At 39.8% G+C, this 22,422-nt stretch overlaps 1 protein-coding gene across 12 annotated transcripts in view; it reads right to left on the bottom strand.

The window, feature by feature from the left end:
• Positions 1–18,866, bottom strand: part of kcnma1a (potassium large conductance calcium-activated channel, subfamily M, alpha member 1a) — a 158,233-nt gene extending 139,367 nt beyond the window's left edge. For all 12 annotated transcript variants that reach the window (XM_061745430.1, XM_061745432.1, XM_061745427.1 and 9 more), the window contains exon 1: positions 17,992–18,866. In XM_061745430.1, coding sequence (XP_061601414.1) covers positions 17,992–18,282 — 291 coding nt within the window. In that variant the 5' untranslated portion in view covers positions 18,283–18,866. The remainder of the gene's footprint in view (positions 1–17,991) is intronic.
• Between the last annotated feature and the right edge of the window lie 3,556 nt (positions 18,867–22,422).

The following is a 22,422-nucleotide window of genomic DNA, read 5'->3' as shown; positions in this document are numbered from 1 at the left end:
TCTATCTAGATAGACACAGCGGTCTATAACATAATTTCTGAGCTCTATAACAGAGAATAGACTCGGCGGTCTCGTTCACAACAACACAAGCACATTACAGGCAGCTGGTCAAGACACATTCTGATAAAGACATTATTTAAGAAGGTAACACTGACTCACCAATGGCAGTCGCCTCTTCCATAACCCAAAATAATCCAGGTAACGTGGAAAACAGGGTAACATTCAAAACTTTGTACAAATGTAGTCCTCTTTTAAACTTTAGCGCTAATCTCCTTCACGGCAAATTTGCTGTGACTGTTAAGGCTGATTTATGGTACCGCGTTACACCAACGCAGCGCCTACGGCGAAGGTGCGCGGCGCCGCATAACCTCGCCGTAGACTGCGCCGTACCCTACGGCGTATGCTCTGCGTCGATTTAACGCAGAACCATAAATCAGTCTTTACACCCAACCCGCTTTGGCTCGCGGCCCCGGTGCGTTCAGGACAGTTGTAAATTAAGAATTAGAACATTTTATCGTTATTATAGCCTACAATTTATGATGATATATGAATTGCACATATATTTATTGATATGCACAGACTAGCACACATTTAGGTCTGTAATGGAACGTGACTGTTGATATTTATAAGGGAAAAAAAACGATGATTGATTTTTTTTTTTTTTTTTTTTTTTTTTTTTCTTTTTTACTCAGTCAGACGTATTCGCCGTATGACTGCGTGAACCGAACCGTAACCCCCGTACCGTGACGGGACGGGACGAATACAAATACCGTTACACCCCTAATATATGCACACATAATGTTAAAAAGAACCCTATATTTATATGAAACCTATTTCTGAAAACCCCTAGAAGTAATTGTTTTAAAGATTTATGGCGATGTAAATAAATTCATATTTATATCCTATTCAACCAAATCTATAACGTAGAGATATATAGAAAAAAGTCTTACATTTTGAGAAATCTCTTCCAACTGTTTCCCTGGGTTGCTGTGCCCACTATACTGTAAATACCTATTTGCTGCTTTTGCTCTTTTTTATTTTCTTTTTTTTTTTAAGCTGAAACAATTGACTGTCTAGATTATCCAAATAAACATCATTCCTACACTTTCACCTTCTCCGAGCCAATCTTTGCCCTTAACGATTACTTATTGTAGCACAGGTTTCGTTTAAACAGCTTTTCCTCCACACACGTGCTCTGTGACACAAACGGTTGCACACTAAGGGAAACCACAACCACTGTGGCATACCGTCTAAATGTCAGACCCCTAATACTGCTAATGGTGCGTGTGTGTGCATGTGTGTGTGTGTGTGTGTGTGTGTGTGTGTGTGTGTGTGTGTGTGTGTGTGTGTGTGTGTGTGTGTGTGTGTGTGTGTGTGTGTGTGTGTGTGTGTGTGTGGGCTATGTGTGTGAATAATACCAGAGGGGCCGAGGCAGACCTTGAGAAAGCAGTAAATCACATTAGGCATTGCAATCTCTATACATCTCTGCCGCTGCCAGTCGCCCGCTGGCCTCCCATTGCTGGTGCTGTTGCAACTGCTCTCTCTGTTTTTTTTTAGTTCTCTAGAGAGAATGGTGAACAGAATCAAAAATCAAACCATTTCACAACAATGGGTTTAATACATTTCTAATGTATATAAAAACGACTTAAAAAAAACTTTTGTGTGTTGCTGGAGCCAAGTGTGGAGATGGTTAGTAAGGAGCAGACTCTGGAGGCCAAACAAGGGGAAGGCAGATCCTCTTTATCTATTTATAACAAGGAGATGTATTTCCAGACTTGGGTGACTTTGTTCTTATTGCATAGCTTGCATTTTTAAATCACATAAACCCTGTATTTCACACGCCCACACGCACACCTCGCCAAGAATGGGTTGCTTTGATCGGCAGGGAGCACGGCATCGATGGTCAGAGGCTGTGTTACAGAGTAATTACAGAGCAGCCATGTTAGCAGGCCAAGACTAGTCCCACGGGATGAAGAACCGGCAGCGGTGCAGCCCACATAGGTAGGGTTTCACCTCAAAAGTCACCATGTCTCCACTCTGTTCACTGGACCGTAATACAAGAACATGCACAGTTTCCCCAACGACCTTTGTCATCTTTGACCTCGGCCACTTCTGAGATGGGCAAAAGGCTCGTCTTTTTGCCGCAGTGTTCCATTTCCGATCACCCAAGCAGAGGTCAGCTCCATGAAGAGGAGTCCAAAATCTCCACGAAGGCCAATTAATGTGCTTGTGAATTCTTAAGAGCTCTGTTTAATCCCTTCCTGATGACCATATTTCTTCCCTTACCCTTTCTTGTCATGCTTGCTCTAATTCTGAGCAACTGCCAAGGGAAAGTCTTTTACTGTGTTTTGACAAAATCCCACTGCGTTTAGATCCCCAAGGGAAGAGGCCCAGCTGAACAACAATGGCTTTCCAGCAGACAAGTCTTGCCTGGGGACTGAACTCACATACTGCAGATCCTTTGGGGAAACATGGGGGAGACCTGAAGGACAATGACAGGTGAAGATGCTTTGGCACTGGAGAGAAGCCGGAAATACCAATATATGGAAAGTAATACAGACAACAAAGACACAAGAGTACAAAGTCAAACAATGAGGACAATAAAGGGGACAGATATGGTGAATGATGTGGCATTCTTAACTCTTTCCAGAGTTTTTGCTTTTATTTTTTGATTTCCCTTGAGATTATGTGTCGCAGAGGAGCTGAGAAGTTCATCTGTCTTCTCTTTTATCAGATGATCAGAGATCAGAGCCAAGGGCATAATCATTATTCCGGTGGATCTAGAGAGCATAAGAAGCCTCTGTCCAGCAGGGCTGATTAGTGCAATGATTCACTTCATCAATCTCACAATTATGTATAAAAACAGAAGGGATTGTGATAGAAAATTGCCTTTGATTTAATTTATTCAACTACACCTGTTTGACAGCTACGACAAACCTACCAATGGGTCTCAATAAAACTGTTGAACATGTCTTTTAGTGGCTGTAAGCAGGGCAGACCATGCATTATGAAACAGGAAGGTGTCAGTGAGAGGGAAATATCTAATAAAGAGATGCATGCCTTCTATTCAGCAAGCCAACCTCTGAACATGATGGAAAATGGTTAATTACTGTCTGACTTTAAGTCTGAAGAAGAGAATAATTTGGCTCCAGTATAAACATACACAAGCTGATGTAGTTCTGACAAAAAGACACTGCTTTGACCTTAAGTGCGAGGATTGCTGTTCCCATGGTAACAACTTGTAATATGAAATAAATGTTGAGTGATAGAAGTGCGAGGCAAAATGTCAGTTTTGGTTAGAAAGTTACATTTGCTACCAAGCTGGAATTAATCAATAGCATTCGTCTATACAAGAATTGTGTAGACATTTGGTGCTGATGGAAAGCTACATTTGTTTAATTTATTAGGTTAACTCAACATAATTATGTTGACTCAAGATGGGTTAAGGAGTTTTAAAATATTTGATCATAAAAACAAATCCACCCATCACACCAAATTGACTAACATGCACCATTTAGAAAGAATATGTATTTAAGAAAGCAACAAATGAATATCAAGGATGTTTTTCTGAGTCTTAATATTTTCTCAGTCTCAGTTGAAGGTCTGTGTTGAATAGCTGTTTTCAATTCCACACCCACACAAGATTTCAGACCATTACCGACTGTTCCTGCAAATGCACCATCCCACTCCTGCTGCCTGCTCCTGAGATACTGACCACTTTTGTCAGGAAAAAAAACAACATTGTGTAACATCTCTTCCCTACCGCGTGAACCTTACAAGGTAATGGCATCCATCAGCGTGAATTGCAGAGATCCAGTTGACTGAATACCCTCCACATCAGCTCCTCCCCACCTCCACCCCTTAAGTAAGTAGGAAAAATTATAGCCAACCTTTAAAACAAAAAAGGAAAAGACCCACTGGCAAACTAATGTTAGGTTTTTCCTTTTCATGCAGTAACATGACAGAAATCCAAGGTGTTAAACCAGAGGTATCATGAATTGCTTAAACGAAGATAATAAACACAATGACTCACACAATATAACACCAACAATTGTAATGTATTTTCATCCTAAGAATTCACCTCAACTCTAAATGATCATTGTTTTGATTCTTTGAAGGGTTGATTACATGCAGATACAGTAGAAGAAAGTGCTTCATACATGTGTATTAGACTGGCACCTTCAGAAAGGGGTTTTCCAGTCTCGCGTCATCAACAAATACAGCATAGATGTGCAAAGGGAGTTTTTTCGTCATTAAATGAATTCCACTGGACTCTTGAGTACAAGCAGACATACAAGGAATGACACCCATATAGAAATTATTTTAACAAAATGCTTTACAGTCGACAGGCAAAGATTGACAGATACATCAGTGTCGCACCTGCAGTTATCTTGATTCTGAATTGCTTTGCTGTGGTGGAAAGAGAGCGAAGCTAAAAGGCAAGGCTCTCTGTTCACCCATCAATATAATTTCCAATCTCACCTTCGGTGAGGAACTGAATGTAGTGACCAAAAGAACAAGATTGCAGATACAAGTGGCTGAAATGAGTTTCCTTTGCAGTGTGGCTGTTTACGGTGAGAAGTTCAGTTGGTTTCTCCATATCAACAGGAACCAACTGAGGTGGTTCAAATATCTTGTTGCATGCTTCCTGGATGCTTCCCCTTGGCAAGTGTTTTGGCATGTCTAAAATGGAGAAGGCCCCAGAGGCAGACCCAGGACACAATGGAGAGATTATTAATGTCTCAGTATTCTCCCAGGGGTGCTGGAGGAAGTGGCCAGGGAGAAGGATCTCTGGGTCTAACTGGTTACACTGCAGCCCCCACAAGCAGAACCCAGACAAGCAGAAGTTAATTGAAGAATGAATGGATGGATAAATGTTTTCAAAGTCACCCAGCTTTTAACCAGCCCACTTCAAAAGGACATACATTAGGATGAACTGGATATTATTTACGAAGTAAAAAAAATATTTCCAAAAGTCAAGCTACAAAATTCTAAGATTTTAAGGGTGAAGACGAGAAAATTCAAATTCAAAATACTTTATTACTTTGATCCGTTTGTGTGTTTAAACACAAACAGATCAAAGTAATAAAGTATTTTGAATTTGAATTCAATTTGAATTGGATTTAAAGTTCTCCAGAAAACATATTTATTTTGGATGATCAAATTTTCAGGGTTTTTTCACTGTTTTACTTTTTATGTTATTATTATTTTCATCCTTTCTTGCATTAGGTTTATTGTTCTTATTGTTGACATAGTTTGTTTTATCTGTGCAATTGTACAGCACGTTGGTCTCCTCCTTGTTTTAAATGTGCTATAGAAATCAATTCTGACTTGACTTTTGATTTGACTTGAATTTGAATTATTATTATCATAATTATTATCATTATTATTATTCCTATGTCACACTTCAATCTTTAGACTTTAAGCATCGATCCATCCATTATCTATACCCGCTTTATCCTTTGCAGGGTCAAGGGGGTCTGCTGGAGCCTATCCCAGCTAATTACAGGCGAGAGGAAGGGGTTCACCCTGGACAGGTCGCCAGTCCCTCGCAGGCTTGTGCAGACTTTAAGCACATGATGAAAAACGTGTGGCACATGTTCTCCAACTATTATGATTTTGGAATGACACACTTAAAGACATGGTTTGGCTGATTGTTGCTGGAGGCCAAATGATTTTGTTACACAAGAGATGATATATCCATGACATTCTCATAGTGCATGTACATTCCCCAAAGAATGAACTCTGTCAATTCTGAACACTCACAAGCTCCATCCCAGAGGCACCACTTAAGGCAAAATGTCAGCTCTGCAAGTAGTGTGACTTAATATGCATAATCTAATAAGCAGATTGCCATTAAACTTGCTGAGCAAAAGTTCCTGAGGGAATAACCTCTTTTTCCAGTCCTACTTTCATGATAAAGTTAAATTATTTTTGCTGGCAAGTTCCCAAATATTGAACTATTGTTATCAAAGAAACTTGCAGGAACTAACTTTTGAAAAAGTCCTCTAAATGGTATATGCATTTTTAAATTAAATTCTATTTTGCTCTCGAATACTGAATGTCTCTCTGTTTAAAAAAGAAAAAAAGTCCAGAGTTTCAGCAGGTCCACCAGAACAGCTTTGAATCACAATTCTTAAGTCCCATTTTGTAAAATAGCTTTAAGTTGGGCAGATATGAAGAAGAACTGTGGGAGAACTTGTTATTAGTCTTTCAGAGACAAACATGTTATCCATTTTTGTCATAGTAATTTATGCATTTAAATTCAATAATATTTCAAACAAATGTTGCAGGTTAGTATTCACATTAAAGATTAATTTGATATTTGTATTGGATTGCTCTTTTCAGATTATCAATAAGAGATATATCCATCCCTTTCACATAAGGTAAATAAATCCCTGGTACAGTCCTGGAAGTAGTACTGTAAAATTAGATCTTTCTAATGTTCAAAATGCAAAATTATGTCATTTAAGAATACAAAATGTCATAATTTGTCAATTTTAATTAATTTAACTGTTTACTGAAGCAAACTTGCACTTCACCACATTTAGTTTTCCTATAAGAAACATAAGCTCTTTAGATAAACATGTCTAACAACATCTTTTTAATTATTCAACACCTGCAATAAGTCCAGTTGTGAACACTGGAGTAAACTTTGCTCAGGCCACATAATTGAGCTCTCCATGGTGCTGAAAATCTACACTTGTGCAAAATAGCTGAGGCTTCAGGCTACTGCATTTACCGGTAATACATTCCTGCCGAGACGTAGAGACAAAACACAACTGCTGCATGTCACCTACATACATTCCACATCTTACATGTGAGCCACAGATAGAGTTACAGTGTCCGAATATTAGAGCTAATCCCTGTTGCTGCCCTGGTCAACATTATTGAACTACACATTTCAACACACCACAAACTATGCATATCCGGACTGCAGATCCTGATTTACTCTGGTAAAGAAAACAAAATGTGATGCTCGTAAATTTTACTTTTGTCACTGGGTTAAGGCTACTACTAAAAATCAATTTAACTAGTAAAATACAAGTTCATCTCCCATCACACAATGTGGATCAGGTCTAAAAGAGCAAGTTAACATGTGGACAGACAGGAGAATCTAAGTGTCTGCCCTGCAGTTAGAGAGTGGAGTAATCATTTTCCACATGGACGATCTGTATTTCAATCCCCACTAAATTAAACATTGTCCCCCTAATGTTTACAAGTTTGACTCGAGAAAATAGTTGCTGCAAGTATACGGGGCATATAAGTTCTGTATTATGAAGTACTGTTCCAGTGGTTGTGTGAATGGGACAATTAGAAACAAATTGTAAACACATTGCGCTTTGTACAACTTCACCTACATTGACAAAAAAGGCATCATATATATGACATGGATCGTTTTCCACTGGTATTTCCACAGTAAAATAAGAAAAGTGATACCATAGCTATAAATAATAACACTTCCAAATACCATCTATGAAAATTAAAGGGGAAACACCATGTACTGTATACTTTAAAGCAACATGTAAGATTATCTGATTATGATAAATTGAAACATACCTGGCAGTGGAGCCATACTAAGCTTAACAGATGCCTGCTATAGATTAATGATGCATGAGTTCATAGTATGATAAAAACACATACTGATTGATAACGACAACCAGATTAGCTAGGTCAAATGCGCCATATACAATACGAGTCTTTGTCCTTAAACAGGTGCACAGTCATTTAAAGTAATTAGAATGTTTCCACTGGGTCACATGGTTATATTTGTATCTGAATGCCATCCAGCCTTTCTATACACCTGCTTCATCCTGCTCAGTGTTGCTGGAGGGTTGGCGTCTATACAATATGTTTATACCATATATCAATGGGTGAAAGGCAATCACCATTCAACCAAACATGCATGTTTTTGGTATGCAGTCTATTTCTGATCATCAAAATGGATGGGAAAGATTGTAGTCATCACAGAAGAAAAGTAACTTCCATCTTTCCAGCTGGACAGCAAGGCAATGTAATACCTTTACTACTACTGATTAGTTAAGGCTTTGTTTTAGTTTAATGGAGTTTTAATTGAGCTTGAGCTGTCAGAGAGCAGCATGACAGCTCTGCATTATCATCCAACTTTAATGAGGCATCCAGCAATGAACCCATGAACTATGTACATGATGTCTACACATGTTGTCATTTGGAGCTCTTCTCCAGAGGCATCATTTTACAAAGCTCACGTCTCTCTGAAATTGGTCTGTCTCACTTTGTTCATGTCTAAATGCGTTTCACACCATTCACAACTGTGCTGGGCAAAAGAGGAAACCTGAGCCAGACAAGACCGTCTGGGATTTCACTTTTGCAAGCATCAAACAAGGATGTAATTGAGAGCTGGGGCTATTCATTCTGTGCAACCACTCTGGAAAATGTCAGAAGAAGTCAAGAGGTAAACTCATTGTACTGTGGCAGGCCCGCTCACTTTGGCTGAATAAGGTTCATTTTGTAGGCTACCCTTTATCGTTTCGACCTGCATTTTCCCTTCAATAACATTCTAATGTATTAGTGTATAGTGGCCACTTAACAAATACAGAGTGCTTGGAAAACTGCCACGTGAGGCGCAATGCTAGCATTGTACTATGCTGGCTATGGAGGCAAGAGAAACTTGAGCCTGACTTTTAAGCTGCTAGGAGAATGACAATTAGCAAATTAGCCTGAACCCCTCGGAGGTTAATTGAGACTGGATGCTGAGGGAAGTGGCAGTGGTGGTGGTGGTGCATTACCCTAACACTTTCCAAACGCTGTCTGAGAATGGAAGGCCTGCTTGTGTGTTCACCCACAGAAATGGCTTCACAGCACCATGAACGAGAGAGATCTGATCTCTAAATAGGAAGCAGAAATGCTGCCTGCTGGGGTCTTTCTAGGTCAACCTTGTTTTCTCTACACACTACCTCGTTGTGTCTGAAATAACTCTCATTCACCAATTCCACTGACTTCTTAAGGAGTTGTATGAAAAGGACTATGAAGTGAGCTCATCATCATATTGATTTGCTTACAGAAACTACTTGGATCATTTTCTAAGTCTCATCAATGCATCACTGCTGTGGCTCCTGTTAACAATACAGGGCAATTCAGGTATTTATACTGGGATATGCTGTAGTTCTACGCATCACTGAAATGCAAGTGCATCTCTGACGACTTTTCAGCTTTTTGTTTGTTTGTTTTGTCAAACTAAATAAATCAAAAGCTTGAGTTTCTTGTTTATATTTTCTACTCCTTATGGTAACCATATTTCATGTAGCACATTATTTTTAAGACACAATCACCATTTGATTGTTGTGACTGAATTTATAAGGAAAAACATTTTCTGGCACTGCTGACAGGAAGATAGAAGTGAAGTGAACATCCAGTGTAATAGATCAAAGCAATTATATTGAAATGGACTGCATTTCATTGCACTTGAAATTAACTGGTCTACATTCAGCCTCCTGAGATAACGTTTGTTATATATAACTGGTGCTATAGAAACAAATGGAATGCAGTTGAATCAAAATGTGTCCAGTCTTTACGTTGGTGTAATGCATAAAGGCATATATCAAATGGGTTAGCAATTACAAATGTGGGATACTTTGAATCTACTATACAGCTTCAATAAAATGTCTACAAATGTATGATGCTGATTTTTGTGCTGGGTTGATGCTGCACTAAAGCAGCGACTAGAAGAGGCCTGGCTCTGCCAAATAATTAACAACATAAAAAAGTACACATTGGCCGGTCTAGTTATTAAAATGAAATGCTATGACATAAAATGTTAATATTTTTGTGATGCAGTGTTGTAAGTAAAACACAGAATAAGTTATCCCCTGCACGGCATATGAATATATCTGACAACATTGTTTCTCACACTTATGTTTCGATCCCACCAAGCCCTACCTAAGATTTCAACATTGATTTCTCGCAGAAAACTGAATAATTCACCACCTGGACTCCTACAACATTTTTTAACCAATTTTCAGCCATTAAAACTGTGGATCTAATCAACTATATAAATTTGTTGTTACAGTAAGTCATTTCACTTTTTTTTTTCTTTTAAGTTCTCAGTAAAAGATGGACAATCTTGGCTAAGATTAAGGCATTTGTCCAAGATTATAGTTTTCTGGTGAGTGACACCTAATTTCAGGGCCTAAGCATTAATATGCCATAAGTAGGATCATATACATGCTTTTAGCTGCAAAAAATAATCTTCTGGGATGTAAATAGGAAAGATATAAAGTGTGTAACAGCTTATTGCTGCAACATACATAACATATGCAAGTACTTTGGAGTAAGCACTTTACCAGCTGAGGTGGAAATGTCACTGATGCAAATGTGTAACTATTCCTGACCAAAAGAATGTCTGTACAGTATCTAGACTATTTGCCTGTACCTGTAGCATAGAAAAACAGGACCTGATCATTTATGTAAGCAGGACTTACAGCCTGATTACTCCACCAGCACAATTACTCTTCTAGTATTAGTAATATAAAATAGTGGGGGTCCTTGTTGTATGAAGGCAGTAGTGGGAATGACGGGTAATAAAGACCAGTTACAAATTAAGGATGTAGGGTGTTTATCTCAACTTATTTTGTCGTTTCTCTTACGGTCAGTCTGGGCTAAATAAAAAGATGTTAAAAAAGCTCTGACTTTTCAACCCATTCTAAATATCTTCTCGGTAGTGTTCATGCTTGTATTTGAGTTTTTTCAAGGAAAAAAAGTCCAGAATTTCAGATACAACATTAACAGAATCTTAAAAAGAAAGCTGCAAAAGAAAAGGTGAGGTCCATATGCACTCCAGAGGCTTCAAAGACAGTGACTTATTCATATGGACCTATTCATTCAGTTAAATCTTTTTAAAGACTATGAACTAGTGTTGTTCATATAGAACACCATATAATTATACAGTCCTTGCACTTGACTGAAGTGTCAGGATAAACAACCTACACACAATCATATGTGCACATACACTCTTCTGATGTTAAGCTGTTTATAAAATACAATTGCTGAAGGGTAAAGCGAGCAGCTATGCTCCCTTTTCCTACCCAGTTACTAGCTCATTATCTCTCTCCTGCAGGCTCTTTATTCCAGCTTAACCAAACTGGTGGCAACAACTGATATCTAACCAAGTGGTTTCCCTCTGCCAGTTTGACTATAGGAGAGGATCATCATGCATTTCCATCTTAACACTCTTTTCCACCAAGTAAACACCTGCCCCTTCCCAACATTTAGCCTCTAAATACTTCCTAAGATGTCCTTTTGATGTCCTTTTAATAGTCTGGTGACTGGTTGAAGAAGACATAAGAGCAGGGGAGCACCATTTGGGTGCTATGGAGGTGGAGAGGGTGGACATCGGCGTCTGGCTGATGATATACATAGTCTGGGCTGATATATGGCCTCTCCTTGTCTGTGGATTAACATACATCAGCATGCCGCACTACAGTTGTCCCTAGATGGCCATCAAATCAGGCCCAGAGAATTGGGGATTTGAGGCCTGGAAAAGGATCTAGACTGAATAATGACTCATAAGTCACTCGTTCCACATTAAAGGAATATGAGAAAGAAAACTTAATCATCATGCTGAGTGTAACAAGTTTAGAAAAGCTTATATTTTGTCTACTGTGTTGGCAAAGATTAACATTTATTTCCCCCTCATCTATGTGGAATTTAAAAGCAGATTAAAATGGAAAGAGAGAACAAGATTTAAGCAACTTCAAACACATTTTAATAATGCCACTCGACTAGACTTCAGACTGACATTTTGTAGACTAAATAAACAGTAAATTAGCTGACTGATTTTTTTTTTTTTGCAGAGCTATGTCAGATAAAATGGGTGGGCAAGGCGGGATTGCTGTGGTAGAAAATGGTCAGTCTTTGCCTTGAGGCAGCTGTGAGATCCACTCAAGCCTGCAAGTGTCAGCAACACATGACCAGACACATGCACCTCAAGCGCTGGCCTCAAGTCCGCTCCTCATATGACATCAAACACTAATAGAGGGTATGTAGATATATCCATGCACAGCTCGATTTTATCTGGTCATATCCGTGTCCTCATTTGCGTTATATTTTTTCAATTAGCTCTGGATTGCAATACACGTGTGGGATGAAGGGGGGCCAAGTTAGGCTGAGTTTAGTGAGAGCGACAGCTGATGGCAGGGTGTGTGCCTCTCTGATGAAATGCAGCTGGTCCGTTGCCAAGCACAACAGAATACACAGGCTCACAACAATTCCTCTCTGCAACCACCTCCATGACGCATTTCACTTTAAAGGTAGGCGCAGTGAAAAGTCTCGGAGCGTTTTTCTAGCTTACTGTGCCATGCTTTTCGCATCTTTCCCATCATCACAGAGGCAGCCACAGATGTGGCAAACGGCTGAGGTGAGTTTGATTAATTTCCACGGCAAAGAAAGCACAGCCTCGGAGCGTGAAAATCAATAACAATCTTCAATTACAAAAAATGACCTGTGATTATTCAAAGTTCAGCAAGGCTGTCGCATTTCATTAGAGGCGATCATGAGACGGACTTTCAGAGCTCTTACGTGCACACAGAAAAGATTTGTGGAGAACAGAGCTCAGACAGCAGGTGCATTTTCAGTCCTCCATTTATAAGTCAGATCACATGAGCGGAAGGAGCAGCACAGCGCATCCAACTCCCATTTGATAAGATCACCCTTCAATCATCCTGTGGTTGCCATGGAAACACTTAACTAGTGCAAAAGAAAACAAAAATGTGAAACAAAAAGAGACTAGTACATGTAAGAAGGGATGTTTCTATGTTAATCTTGTCTGGATGAAATTGTATCAACATGGTAAAGAGTAAAGTTTGTCTGCAAAAGACCAACTAGAGGGGGTGTCTGGCTTTAGAAAACCAAAACACTGCTCAGTCTCTTTCCTAATTCAAAACTACAGATACATCTGCTCTTGAATATTTTTTCTCTAAAACGAGTCAGCATATCTGATCAAACAATATTGGGTTGATGTGGTGTAGCAGCAGAGAACTAATGTTTGTTTATGTACTAACCGACACTAAGAACATACACAAACGATCCATCCAAATTAGATTTGGACACCGGAAAGCAAATATCACAAGTAGATTGTTCAGGCAGCGCAGCGTGCAACGCTCCATCAGTCCTCCTGTTTAGAGCCAACAGCTGTCAGAACCGTACAGCTGTTTCTGTTTAAACTGCACAAGAACATTGCATGTTGTACTTTGGAGGGTAACTGTTGAGCTGAGGCGATATGGGAAGTACATTTCCTTTCCATGCCTTTATTTGGTATTTCATTTCACAGCACAGAGTCATTGGATGGATGGATTAAAATACATGACAGTACTCCGATCTGTAATCTGTCCTTCAGAGATGTGTTCATGTGTAGATGAAGTTAAATCTCTTCCACTCTCTCAGGACTGAGGGTTCTCCCTCCTAACAGATTTGTGTCTGGGGTCACTGACTTGTTGCAAAAAAAAAATCACTATTAGCCCTTCTAATTATGGACACTAAGCTGCAGGCTGTTTTCTTTTAAGTCTCAGAATCTAAAATGGTACAGACTGTCTCATGTAAAGACTTGTATACTTTAAAGACAGGCGACATGGATACATTCTCGATTTTTGCCACATACGGTGGCCCTGACATTCAAAAAGACAACAAAATAAGAAGCATGTTTTGAAAACATGACAACTTTTCAGATAATACAACAGGAAACAGCAAATGAATGCGTTTTGCATACAAAAGAGGCATTAAATTCGACTTTTTTTTATATGTCACAAACAATCATCTGAGGTTTTCGTTGGTTTACTTCCAGGATGATGATGCTCTGTGCTGTTTGTTTGAAGGCTCAGATTCCACCACGCAAACATGTGTTACCCAGAACATGAGTTAGTTTAGTTTTATAACTGACTGATGAAAATTCTGTAACCGGCAAAAGGACATTTGAGGTATTTCTCATTTTTTACAGTCACTTTTCGGAGGGCGATGGAGCCATTCATGTTTCAACAGGGACCGGAGCTACAAAGCCTCTACACTCCTCCTCCCCACCCAACTCAAACAACGGAGGCGTCATATAAGATCTCCTGGAGGTGGCATGATGCACAGTAGATAACTAAACATTAGATAACCATACAGAAGCAAAGCTACGCACAACAGAAACCAGCAGAAAACTCTTCATTTTGTGCAAGCATAGAGTTGAAAGGCCTTGCAGCTTGCCTCCTTCCCCTGCTTGTGCTTACATTTTCCCTTCACTCATACATATGCATAATGATTGTCTTGAGTGAGCCTTTCCCCTAGTGGGAAACAGTATATTAAGAAACCATGAAGCTGTGGCGTAAAAAGAGGATGAAATATTGGCACCCTGGGGACTGGTGCATGCTGGGAGGTATGGTGGGTATGTGGTTTAAACACAGCATTTGATTGTTTTGAAAACAATCGGCTGATAAATGGTACCATCAATGTGGCCATTCTGAACGAAGAGCTAGAAAAATATCTATGGGTTTGTTTTGGCCTTTATTTTTAGAGTCTACAATCCAACCGTCTTCCTTAGTGGGAAGGGGGGGTGATTAACTCCAGTTTCTTAAGTATGCCTTTTGCCTTTATTGGTTTTACATTAATACGAATAGCACAAAGTAGGTCATTGCTCCACTTTCCTGGTTGCCATCTGTAAGGAGTTTCGAATCCACATTTAAAAAGCTGCACCGATCATTTTACCATGTAACATCCTCTTATCTCACTCCATCTTTCGAGGTGTTCTGTTGACGGTCCAGACGTAGGATAGGGCCGTCAAAAAAGAATTAGCAGGCAGCTTCGTGTCAGCAGCGTTGCACAAGGGGATCCTACACATGGAATGCAACACCCGCTGTAAAAGCCTTCATCACCCTCACACCCTCCATTTCCACATCCTCCTGTGTCTCAGAGTTTCCACCTGTGTTTCCTTGCTTCTGATCCGGGGTTCCCAGTAATGCCACCGTCGACCCTTGCCAAACATGCATCCTGTTCCTGACACATGCCAATTTAGCTGACTCTATCAGTCAGCTGAACGCAGATCCAGTTTCCCGCTTCTTAATACTCCTAACAAGCCCTGCCCCTCAGCAGCCACGAGTCAAGCCCGCCAAAGTCACCTAACGGGATGACTTTGTCATCCACACACAGCGACACTGAGAGGAACGGCTAACAAACACATACTTGTTTTTTGTTTTTTTAGTAATTCTGCAAATTGCAAGTGATGACGTGGAACTCGGATACCCACCACCAGTCACAGGATCTGATCGCATTTTAATGGCTAATATTTATTGTTTTAGCAGTGAGGCTGTGAGGCGTATGAAGGATAACATAAGGTTTGATGCTATTTCTGCTGGGCTCCATGGGTAATAGATCATCTCTAGAGGTGGACAACCAAGTAATGGCCTCAACAGCTCACTGGGCAGGATTATCCTTCAGTGTAAATAACAACTCTCTCTTAAAGTTAGAGCTGTATTAATACTCTTGTGTTACGCTAATATTTAATCAGTGTTTTGCTCGTTTTTTGTTGTTTTTTTTCTCAGCAAAGATTTTTTCGCCTATTTGTGAATGTGAGTGGAAACAAACATTATAACTGCGGTTAAAAGATTTTCTTTAAAAAAAAAAAACTGAATAAATATCTGATTTACTCTCAACATGAACAAAGAATTGAACTTTGAACAAACAAAAGAAATATATTGTTTTCTTTTTAATGAGCAATGGCACAATGCATCACTGAGAGGCTAAAGTATATGAATTTTTAGAGTCAGCAGTGATCTAAAAGTGAAACTGGCACGAGGTGTTTTCAGTCAGCAGGATGAGAGTCTGGTCTAATTGGGAATCCTGTTTTATTTCAAAATTAGAGTATGACCTGAATTACATATGTTTATGAAAGTGTATGAAGCAGCGACAAAAGGGACATTTTCAGAAGGCCTTAGAAAATGAATGTTCCTCAGGTTGGGCAGTGTTAGAGAAGAAGAGTTTGGACCAATGCACACTGCCAGAGGAAAATGAATACCATTGTTACCCTCCTCAGGAGGGATAAACTAACAGACATCACTCAAAGAGCAAGGTGTGTGATAGTGTAAGAAAACAAAAGGAATCCAGGGTTATTTCTAGGAAACAAAAGGCCTCACTTACATCAATGTTAATATTCATGAATCCAATATCAGGAGAATGCTGAGCAACAGTGGTCTGCATGGCAAGAGTGGGAAGAGAAAGCACTATAAAAGATTATATAATCTTACCAAAAGGCTATAAAGAGACCACAGTCAAGCTTTTTCTATCAATTTTTATATTCCCTTCATGCATATCTTCCATGGAGAGGATGGAGTCTTTACCAGATGCCATTGTACAGCGTGGACCAGTCGCCAGGCCATCAAAGATACGCAGTGAGAAATTAAACGAACAGTCAGAGTCACCGATGTGTGGTGTACTCCGGGAGTACCCAGAGAAAACCCCGACAGTGGCAAGAAGAGCACGCAAACCCTACACAACACACTTGTTTTTTTTGGAAAGGAAAACACTGGAACCACAGTAAAAGCTTAGTCTCTTCTGTGAAACGTGGTGGGAACCACATGATTTGCAGTGCAAATTAGTGCAGTTCTGTGTCATTGATGCCATAATGGATCGTAAACACCATAAAATTCAAGTAGGTGCCGTTAATGTGAGAAAAATGGGGTAAAACATCTCAGATTTGACATGTATAATTAATCAACAGTTAGTGGAAGTGTTTATCTGCGGTTACTCCTGTTCATGGAGGTCACAACACACACTGAAATCAATTTTTCCCACTATGAGAAATATGAAACTGGATAGTTTTCCTGAAATAAATGGCAAATAATAGTATTTTTAAATTTTTTTAAACTCGGTTTTATTTGCATACTTCTGTGAAAACCCGATGACGTCTATGCTGTTTGCAACAGATTCATGACTGATTTTAAGATATACCTTTATTTTTAATTAAAATCAACCGAACAGGCAAGTAAACGATGGAAGTGCGCTGCATGCATCTGAGAACATTAACACCACTGAACAGTGGGGGATATTTTCAGTTTTTTGCTGTCAGTTTTAGGGGCTCTTTCTGCTCTGTGCAAATGCGAGAGAATAGACAGAAAAAAAGGTCAACGCCTCCATAAGGACATGAGAAAACTGCACCAGGAGACACGGCCTGGATGAAACTCCATCAAACGCGAGACATTTCACTCGCTGCCTCCTTTTCTTTAAATCCTATTTAACATCAGACAGATTGTGAGTTTTTGTTTCTATTTTAAGATTTTCTAAATACCAGCAAATTAAAATAAAACCCTCTTGTCCAAAGCCCCCCCATCCATCCAGGGGACCACTTGCACTACACACAAGTGCGTGAGTCAGGTATGAAGCAACTGTGAATCAGCTATGATTCAACCACCCCCAGCAAAGCAATGGGCAGTCACCCTTATTATTTTATTTCTATATTAGTCTTGCACACAGGTTAGCTTCATCACGCCATCACCTTATTTAATATGCAGTGTAAAAATATTGAAGCCATCACAGGATGAACATCCAAGAACAGAATAAAAGCAGGCTGTGAAAAGAAAGAATTATGTGTCCAAAACTTGCATTGTGCACACAATACCAAAAAAAAAGCAAAGCACTTGGTGTCACTGAGGTTAAAATTCCAGTGAACTGCATTTGATCCATGTGTTTTGGTTACAAAAAAGACATAGCCTATAGTGTGAGAACATGTTAAATGTTTGCTACCATCCAAGAAGTTTGGAGCTGATGTGGTACAGTGATATATAAAGGAATCCCCTTTATTCTCATTCTGCTCATCCCTGTCTGTCACTCACTGTACTGGGAAGAGTGTTTCATAATTCAAGGAATATAAGGAAACCATTCAAAAAAATCTGATTAGTGGCACAAAGAAGGCCATCATATAACAACAAGTTAGTTAGGCCAGTGTGCTTGTAGACACTATGATTATTATGCATACTGTGGGAGCCATACCTTGGTTTTAATGTTGCAGTGGCAGCAAACAGTCCACAGATATTTGAGGGTCCTCCACAACAGGATGATGAAGAGACCCCCGAAAAACGTCACCATGGAGGAGGCGAGGAATGCCCACCACATGCGCTGCCCATTATTGTCGCATGGCACCTCGGACGAGAAGGGGATGACGACGTTTTCCATCTTGGATATTAGGATCGAAGAGTCCGGGTTTGTCTTGGTATTGATGCTGCTTGTCCTCATAGAGCTGTCGCTTCCATGGGGAACCGTGCCATCCGCCTCGGCTAGCATTTAGGAGCCTTGGAGAGCCTGTGCCAGCGTCCCCAGCCCCACTCACCAGCCATTTTGCTTGAAAAGAACAAAAAAAAAACAGCAAAAAAAAAAAAAAATCCCCTTCTTTGCTGTAGATTATGATCACCCACCCCGGTGGAGTCTCTTTGTATATTTCACACGCCTGTGAATTGTTTATTGGTGACAGAGGGAGACACTACCAACCTGGTGAAAATATCATGGGCTCGGTGGCCATGGCTGGAAGAGACGCATCCAAATCCGCAATAATGACGAATCTCAGGCGCTTCTCATCCCGACGGGCTTCCTCGCTCTGTCAGGGCAGGAGACTGCACGGTTCCCCGCTGTCAGGTCTGCGTAAAGGCGCTGCGCTCGGGCTGATGTCGCCGCCTCCATTCGGTCCCCGCAGCGCGGCTCGCAGCTGCGGCTGAGCTGTCAGGTCCGCTCCCGAGGACAGCGGGGAGATTTACAGGTAGGAGGCGGAGCGAAGCGCTAAGAATAAAGATGGACAGTCACAGAGGGCTGCGAGAGAGAGAGAGCGACAACGGCGGTGTTTATTCCGAGAGCCGAGCGAGCGACCCCCGTCTCCGCCGCGCGGCCGCAAATGAAGGGCTTAGTTGCGCCTTTGCGTCTTTATGGCTCGCCGGTGACGCACATGGGGGGGGGGGGGGGGGGGACTGAGAGGAGGAGAGGAGAGGGCTGTGGGAAAGGGATTTATCGATCTCAGTCATAAATTTGACTCATCAAATAGATACACTGAAATTACGAGCCTCAGATGAATTTTTCACTGAGGGGTGGGGGGGTACGACGGAGTATTAGGGCCAAACAAAAAAACAAAAAAAGGAAATTACGAGAATAAAGTCATAATGTAATGAGAATAAAGTCGTAAAATTACGAGAATAAAGTCATAATATTACGAGAATAAAGTCGTAATATATTATAAATATATAAATATAACTTCACAAGATGCTCAATATTCCTCATTTTAACACAGGGAGAAGAAGCTCTTCCTGTTAGAGTTCTCATAAATTATATTCTCATAATATTACGACTTCATTCTCGCAACATTACGACTTTATTCTCGTAATGTTACAACTTTATTCTCGTAATTTTACCACTTTATTCTCGTAATATTACGACTTTATTCTCGTAATATTACGACTTTATTCTCATAATGTTACGACTTTATTCTCGTAATTTTACGACTTTATTCTCGTAATTTTACGACTTTATTCTCGTAATATTACGATTTTATTCTCATAATATTACGACTTTATTCTCGCAACATTACGACTTTATTCTCGTAATGTTACGACTTTATTCTCGTAATTTTACGACTTTATTCTCGTAATTTTACGACTTTATTCTCGTAATATTACGACTTTATTCTCATAATATTACTACTTTATTCTCGCAACATTACGACTTTATTCTCGTAATGTTACGACTTTATTCTCGTAATTTTACGACTTTATTCTCGTAATATTACGACTTTATTCTATTACGACTTTATTCTCGCAACATTACGACTTTATTCTCGTAATTTTACTACTTTATTCTCATAATATTACGACTTTATTCTATTACGACTTTATTCTCGTAATTTTACTACTTTATTCTCATTATATTATGAGCTGTAGCCTATTATTGTACTGAGCTCTCATTAAAAATACACTGGTCCTCTTTTATTTTTTTTATTTCAACTTCCGAGACAGTGTTGTTTTTGTTTTTCATCCGCGTCGCCGCGTAGGGGACGCGGCGACGCGCAAGTACGGTGCATCTCGCCGCGTACCTGCGTCGGGGTAACGCGGAACCATAAATCAGCCTTTGCATGCTTTTAACTCGCACATTAGGTCAAAAACAGGTGTGGATTGGTGGTGACGGTGAGGTATGAATAGCTGTAGTTTATGGCTGTACACAGGTCGCCCAGAACAGAAGTAGCCGGCCACAGCAGCGGATATGGAGAACCAGCTGGCCCCGGGCCCCGAATAACCTGAACCCGTGAGCACCGGGAGGGCAGCTGCGCAGACACACTGCAAAAAATACATCTAAGCGCATGTAAATATAACACATTTAATATTATCTGTGATATTAACAATTAAAAATGAAGTTTGTTGCTTTACATGAATACATCTAGTTTTGAACTTAATCTGCATTTGTTCAAAAAACAAGACATTGTGCATTTTTTCCTTAACAAGCAGTATTTATGTAATCCTAGGCAATCTTTTCATTTACACACAAACAACAAGCAATGATCTGGTTGTATTTACCTTTCCTTTAACAATTTTAATTGAGCAGATTGACCAAAGTTTAGATGAAACATGCTTAATATGTTTAAGTAGAACACCACAGTGGAAAATATCTTGCTTGATCTACTCTAAAAAAATGAAGGCAACCTTTTCGCATGAGATTTTTATGTAGATCAAGAAAGACTATCTTTGTATAAACTACTTAATTTTTAGTATGTACAAAATTCATTTGCAAGTAAAGTCAACTTAATTTTGGTAATTTTGATAAATAAAGTAAACTTAACACAATTAAGTTGACTGTATTTGCAAAATGTATTATTTACATACAAAAAATTAAGTAGTTTATACAAAGACTAGTCTTTCTTGATCTACATAATAATCTCATGCGAAAAGTTGACTTGTTTTTTTTAAGAAGATCAAGCACAATATTTGTATCAGTGCACCTGTGTCACAAGGCTCCAGATTTCTTGGAGGTTGTGTTGCAATAAAGTTCCTTCAATCTGAGCGCTCAAAGCTGTCATAATACTGCCACTTGATTGAAAATAGCTATGATTAAAGTTTGTCTGCACTCAACAAAGAATAAGGATTAGTACCATGCATTTCTCCGTGGTGATGAGCAATAACTGTAGTTAGCATGTCACTTAAAATCAAGCACAGATCATTTCAAAAGTAAACATGTCTAAGTATAATATTCCTTCTATGATCGCAATTTATTGTCTCAGAGATGTTAGTGTTTCAACAAAAATAGTCCTTGCTTTTAACCTGAGTAGGGACTAGGCTGTAAAACACAGAGGACAAGCCAATCTGTAAATCATAGCTCTTCAGAGTTACGACTGTCTGTGGAAGCATTTTCACTTCACATAAAATAGGTGCCGTGCAGTCCAAAACTAGTGTCCACCATTGATGTGCATATAAAATGTGAGGTCAAAGAACAAGAACGGACTTTCTTTTCAAACCTTGATTAATATCTGGTGCCATGAGGTTCCCCACTAAACAGCATCTGATGTTTTCAGGCAGCTGAATTCACTGTGGTGAGAGGCCTGTACAGCAGCTTTGAAGTTGTCCTCCTGCTGGTAAAAGAGGGGAACTGTCCTATTAAAGGCAAATTATACTAATTTACATGAGGGCTTGCTATGAGGGAATTAAACAATATTTATACTTGAAGATAAGTGGAAGAACTAAAATGCCGTTTGCCAGAAATATTGTAAGATTTACAAATATAATATGATTCTAACGCAAACTTCAAAGGAGAATCAATCTTACCATCATACATGCATTTGTGTCTGTATGGGTGACACAGAAAGGGGGCCTATCTGCCTCAATGTAAGTGACATTATTGGTGTGCATTATAAAAGAGGGTAGACCTGAATTCATCATCCTCCATAAAAAGCCAGCTGTGAGGTGAGCAGTTCCTGCTGGGTGGCAAAACTGCAGTCAAATGGTCTCAACACTCGCAGGAGGAGGAGACACGCATTAGAGCAGACAGGTGGTAATCCTACAGGACATCTCAAGATGCTAGAATTAGCATGATGCAGAACCGGGAGAGGAAAAAATGTACAAATGCATCCTACTGTGCTGAAAGACAGCAATCATGCTTGTTCACGTCTTCGTGCTTCTGCAAACAATCTGGCACGACCGAAGAAAAAGAGCACGGTGTCCCAGTGCTTCCTACAACATTCTTCCCACTGTCAGATTTGAGACTTCTCAGGTTCAGTTGAGTTGTCAGCTGTCTTGAAACAGACACCCCAGCTGAAGGGTTTGAGACTCCAACTCCTTTCCATAACTGGCAAGAAGGGGCTTGGAGGACATGAGGGAAGGGGCACGGCACAGTGCACCAGCACGTACATCACATTTGGTGTGTAAGAAATTAGTATAATTTTGCGAGAGTGAACAA

The sequence above is a fragment of the Cololabis saira genome, chromosome 17 (assembly GCF_033807715.1).
Source record: "Cololabis saira isolate AMF1-May2022 chromosome 17, fColSai1.1, whole genome shotgun sequence".
Taxonomy (NCBI): Eukaryota; Metazoa; Chordata; class Actinopteri; order Beloniformes; family Belonidae; genus Cololabis; species Cololabis saira.
The sequence above is the reverse complement of the archived record's forward strand: the minus strand, read 5'-3'. Positions and strand labels throughout refer to the sequence as shown.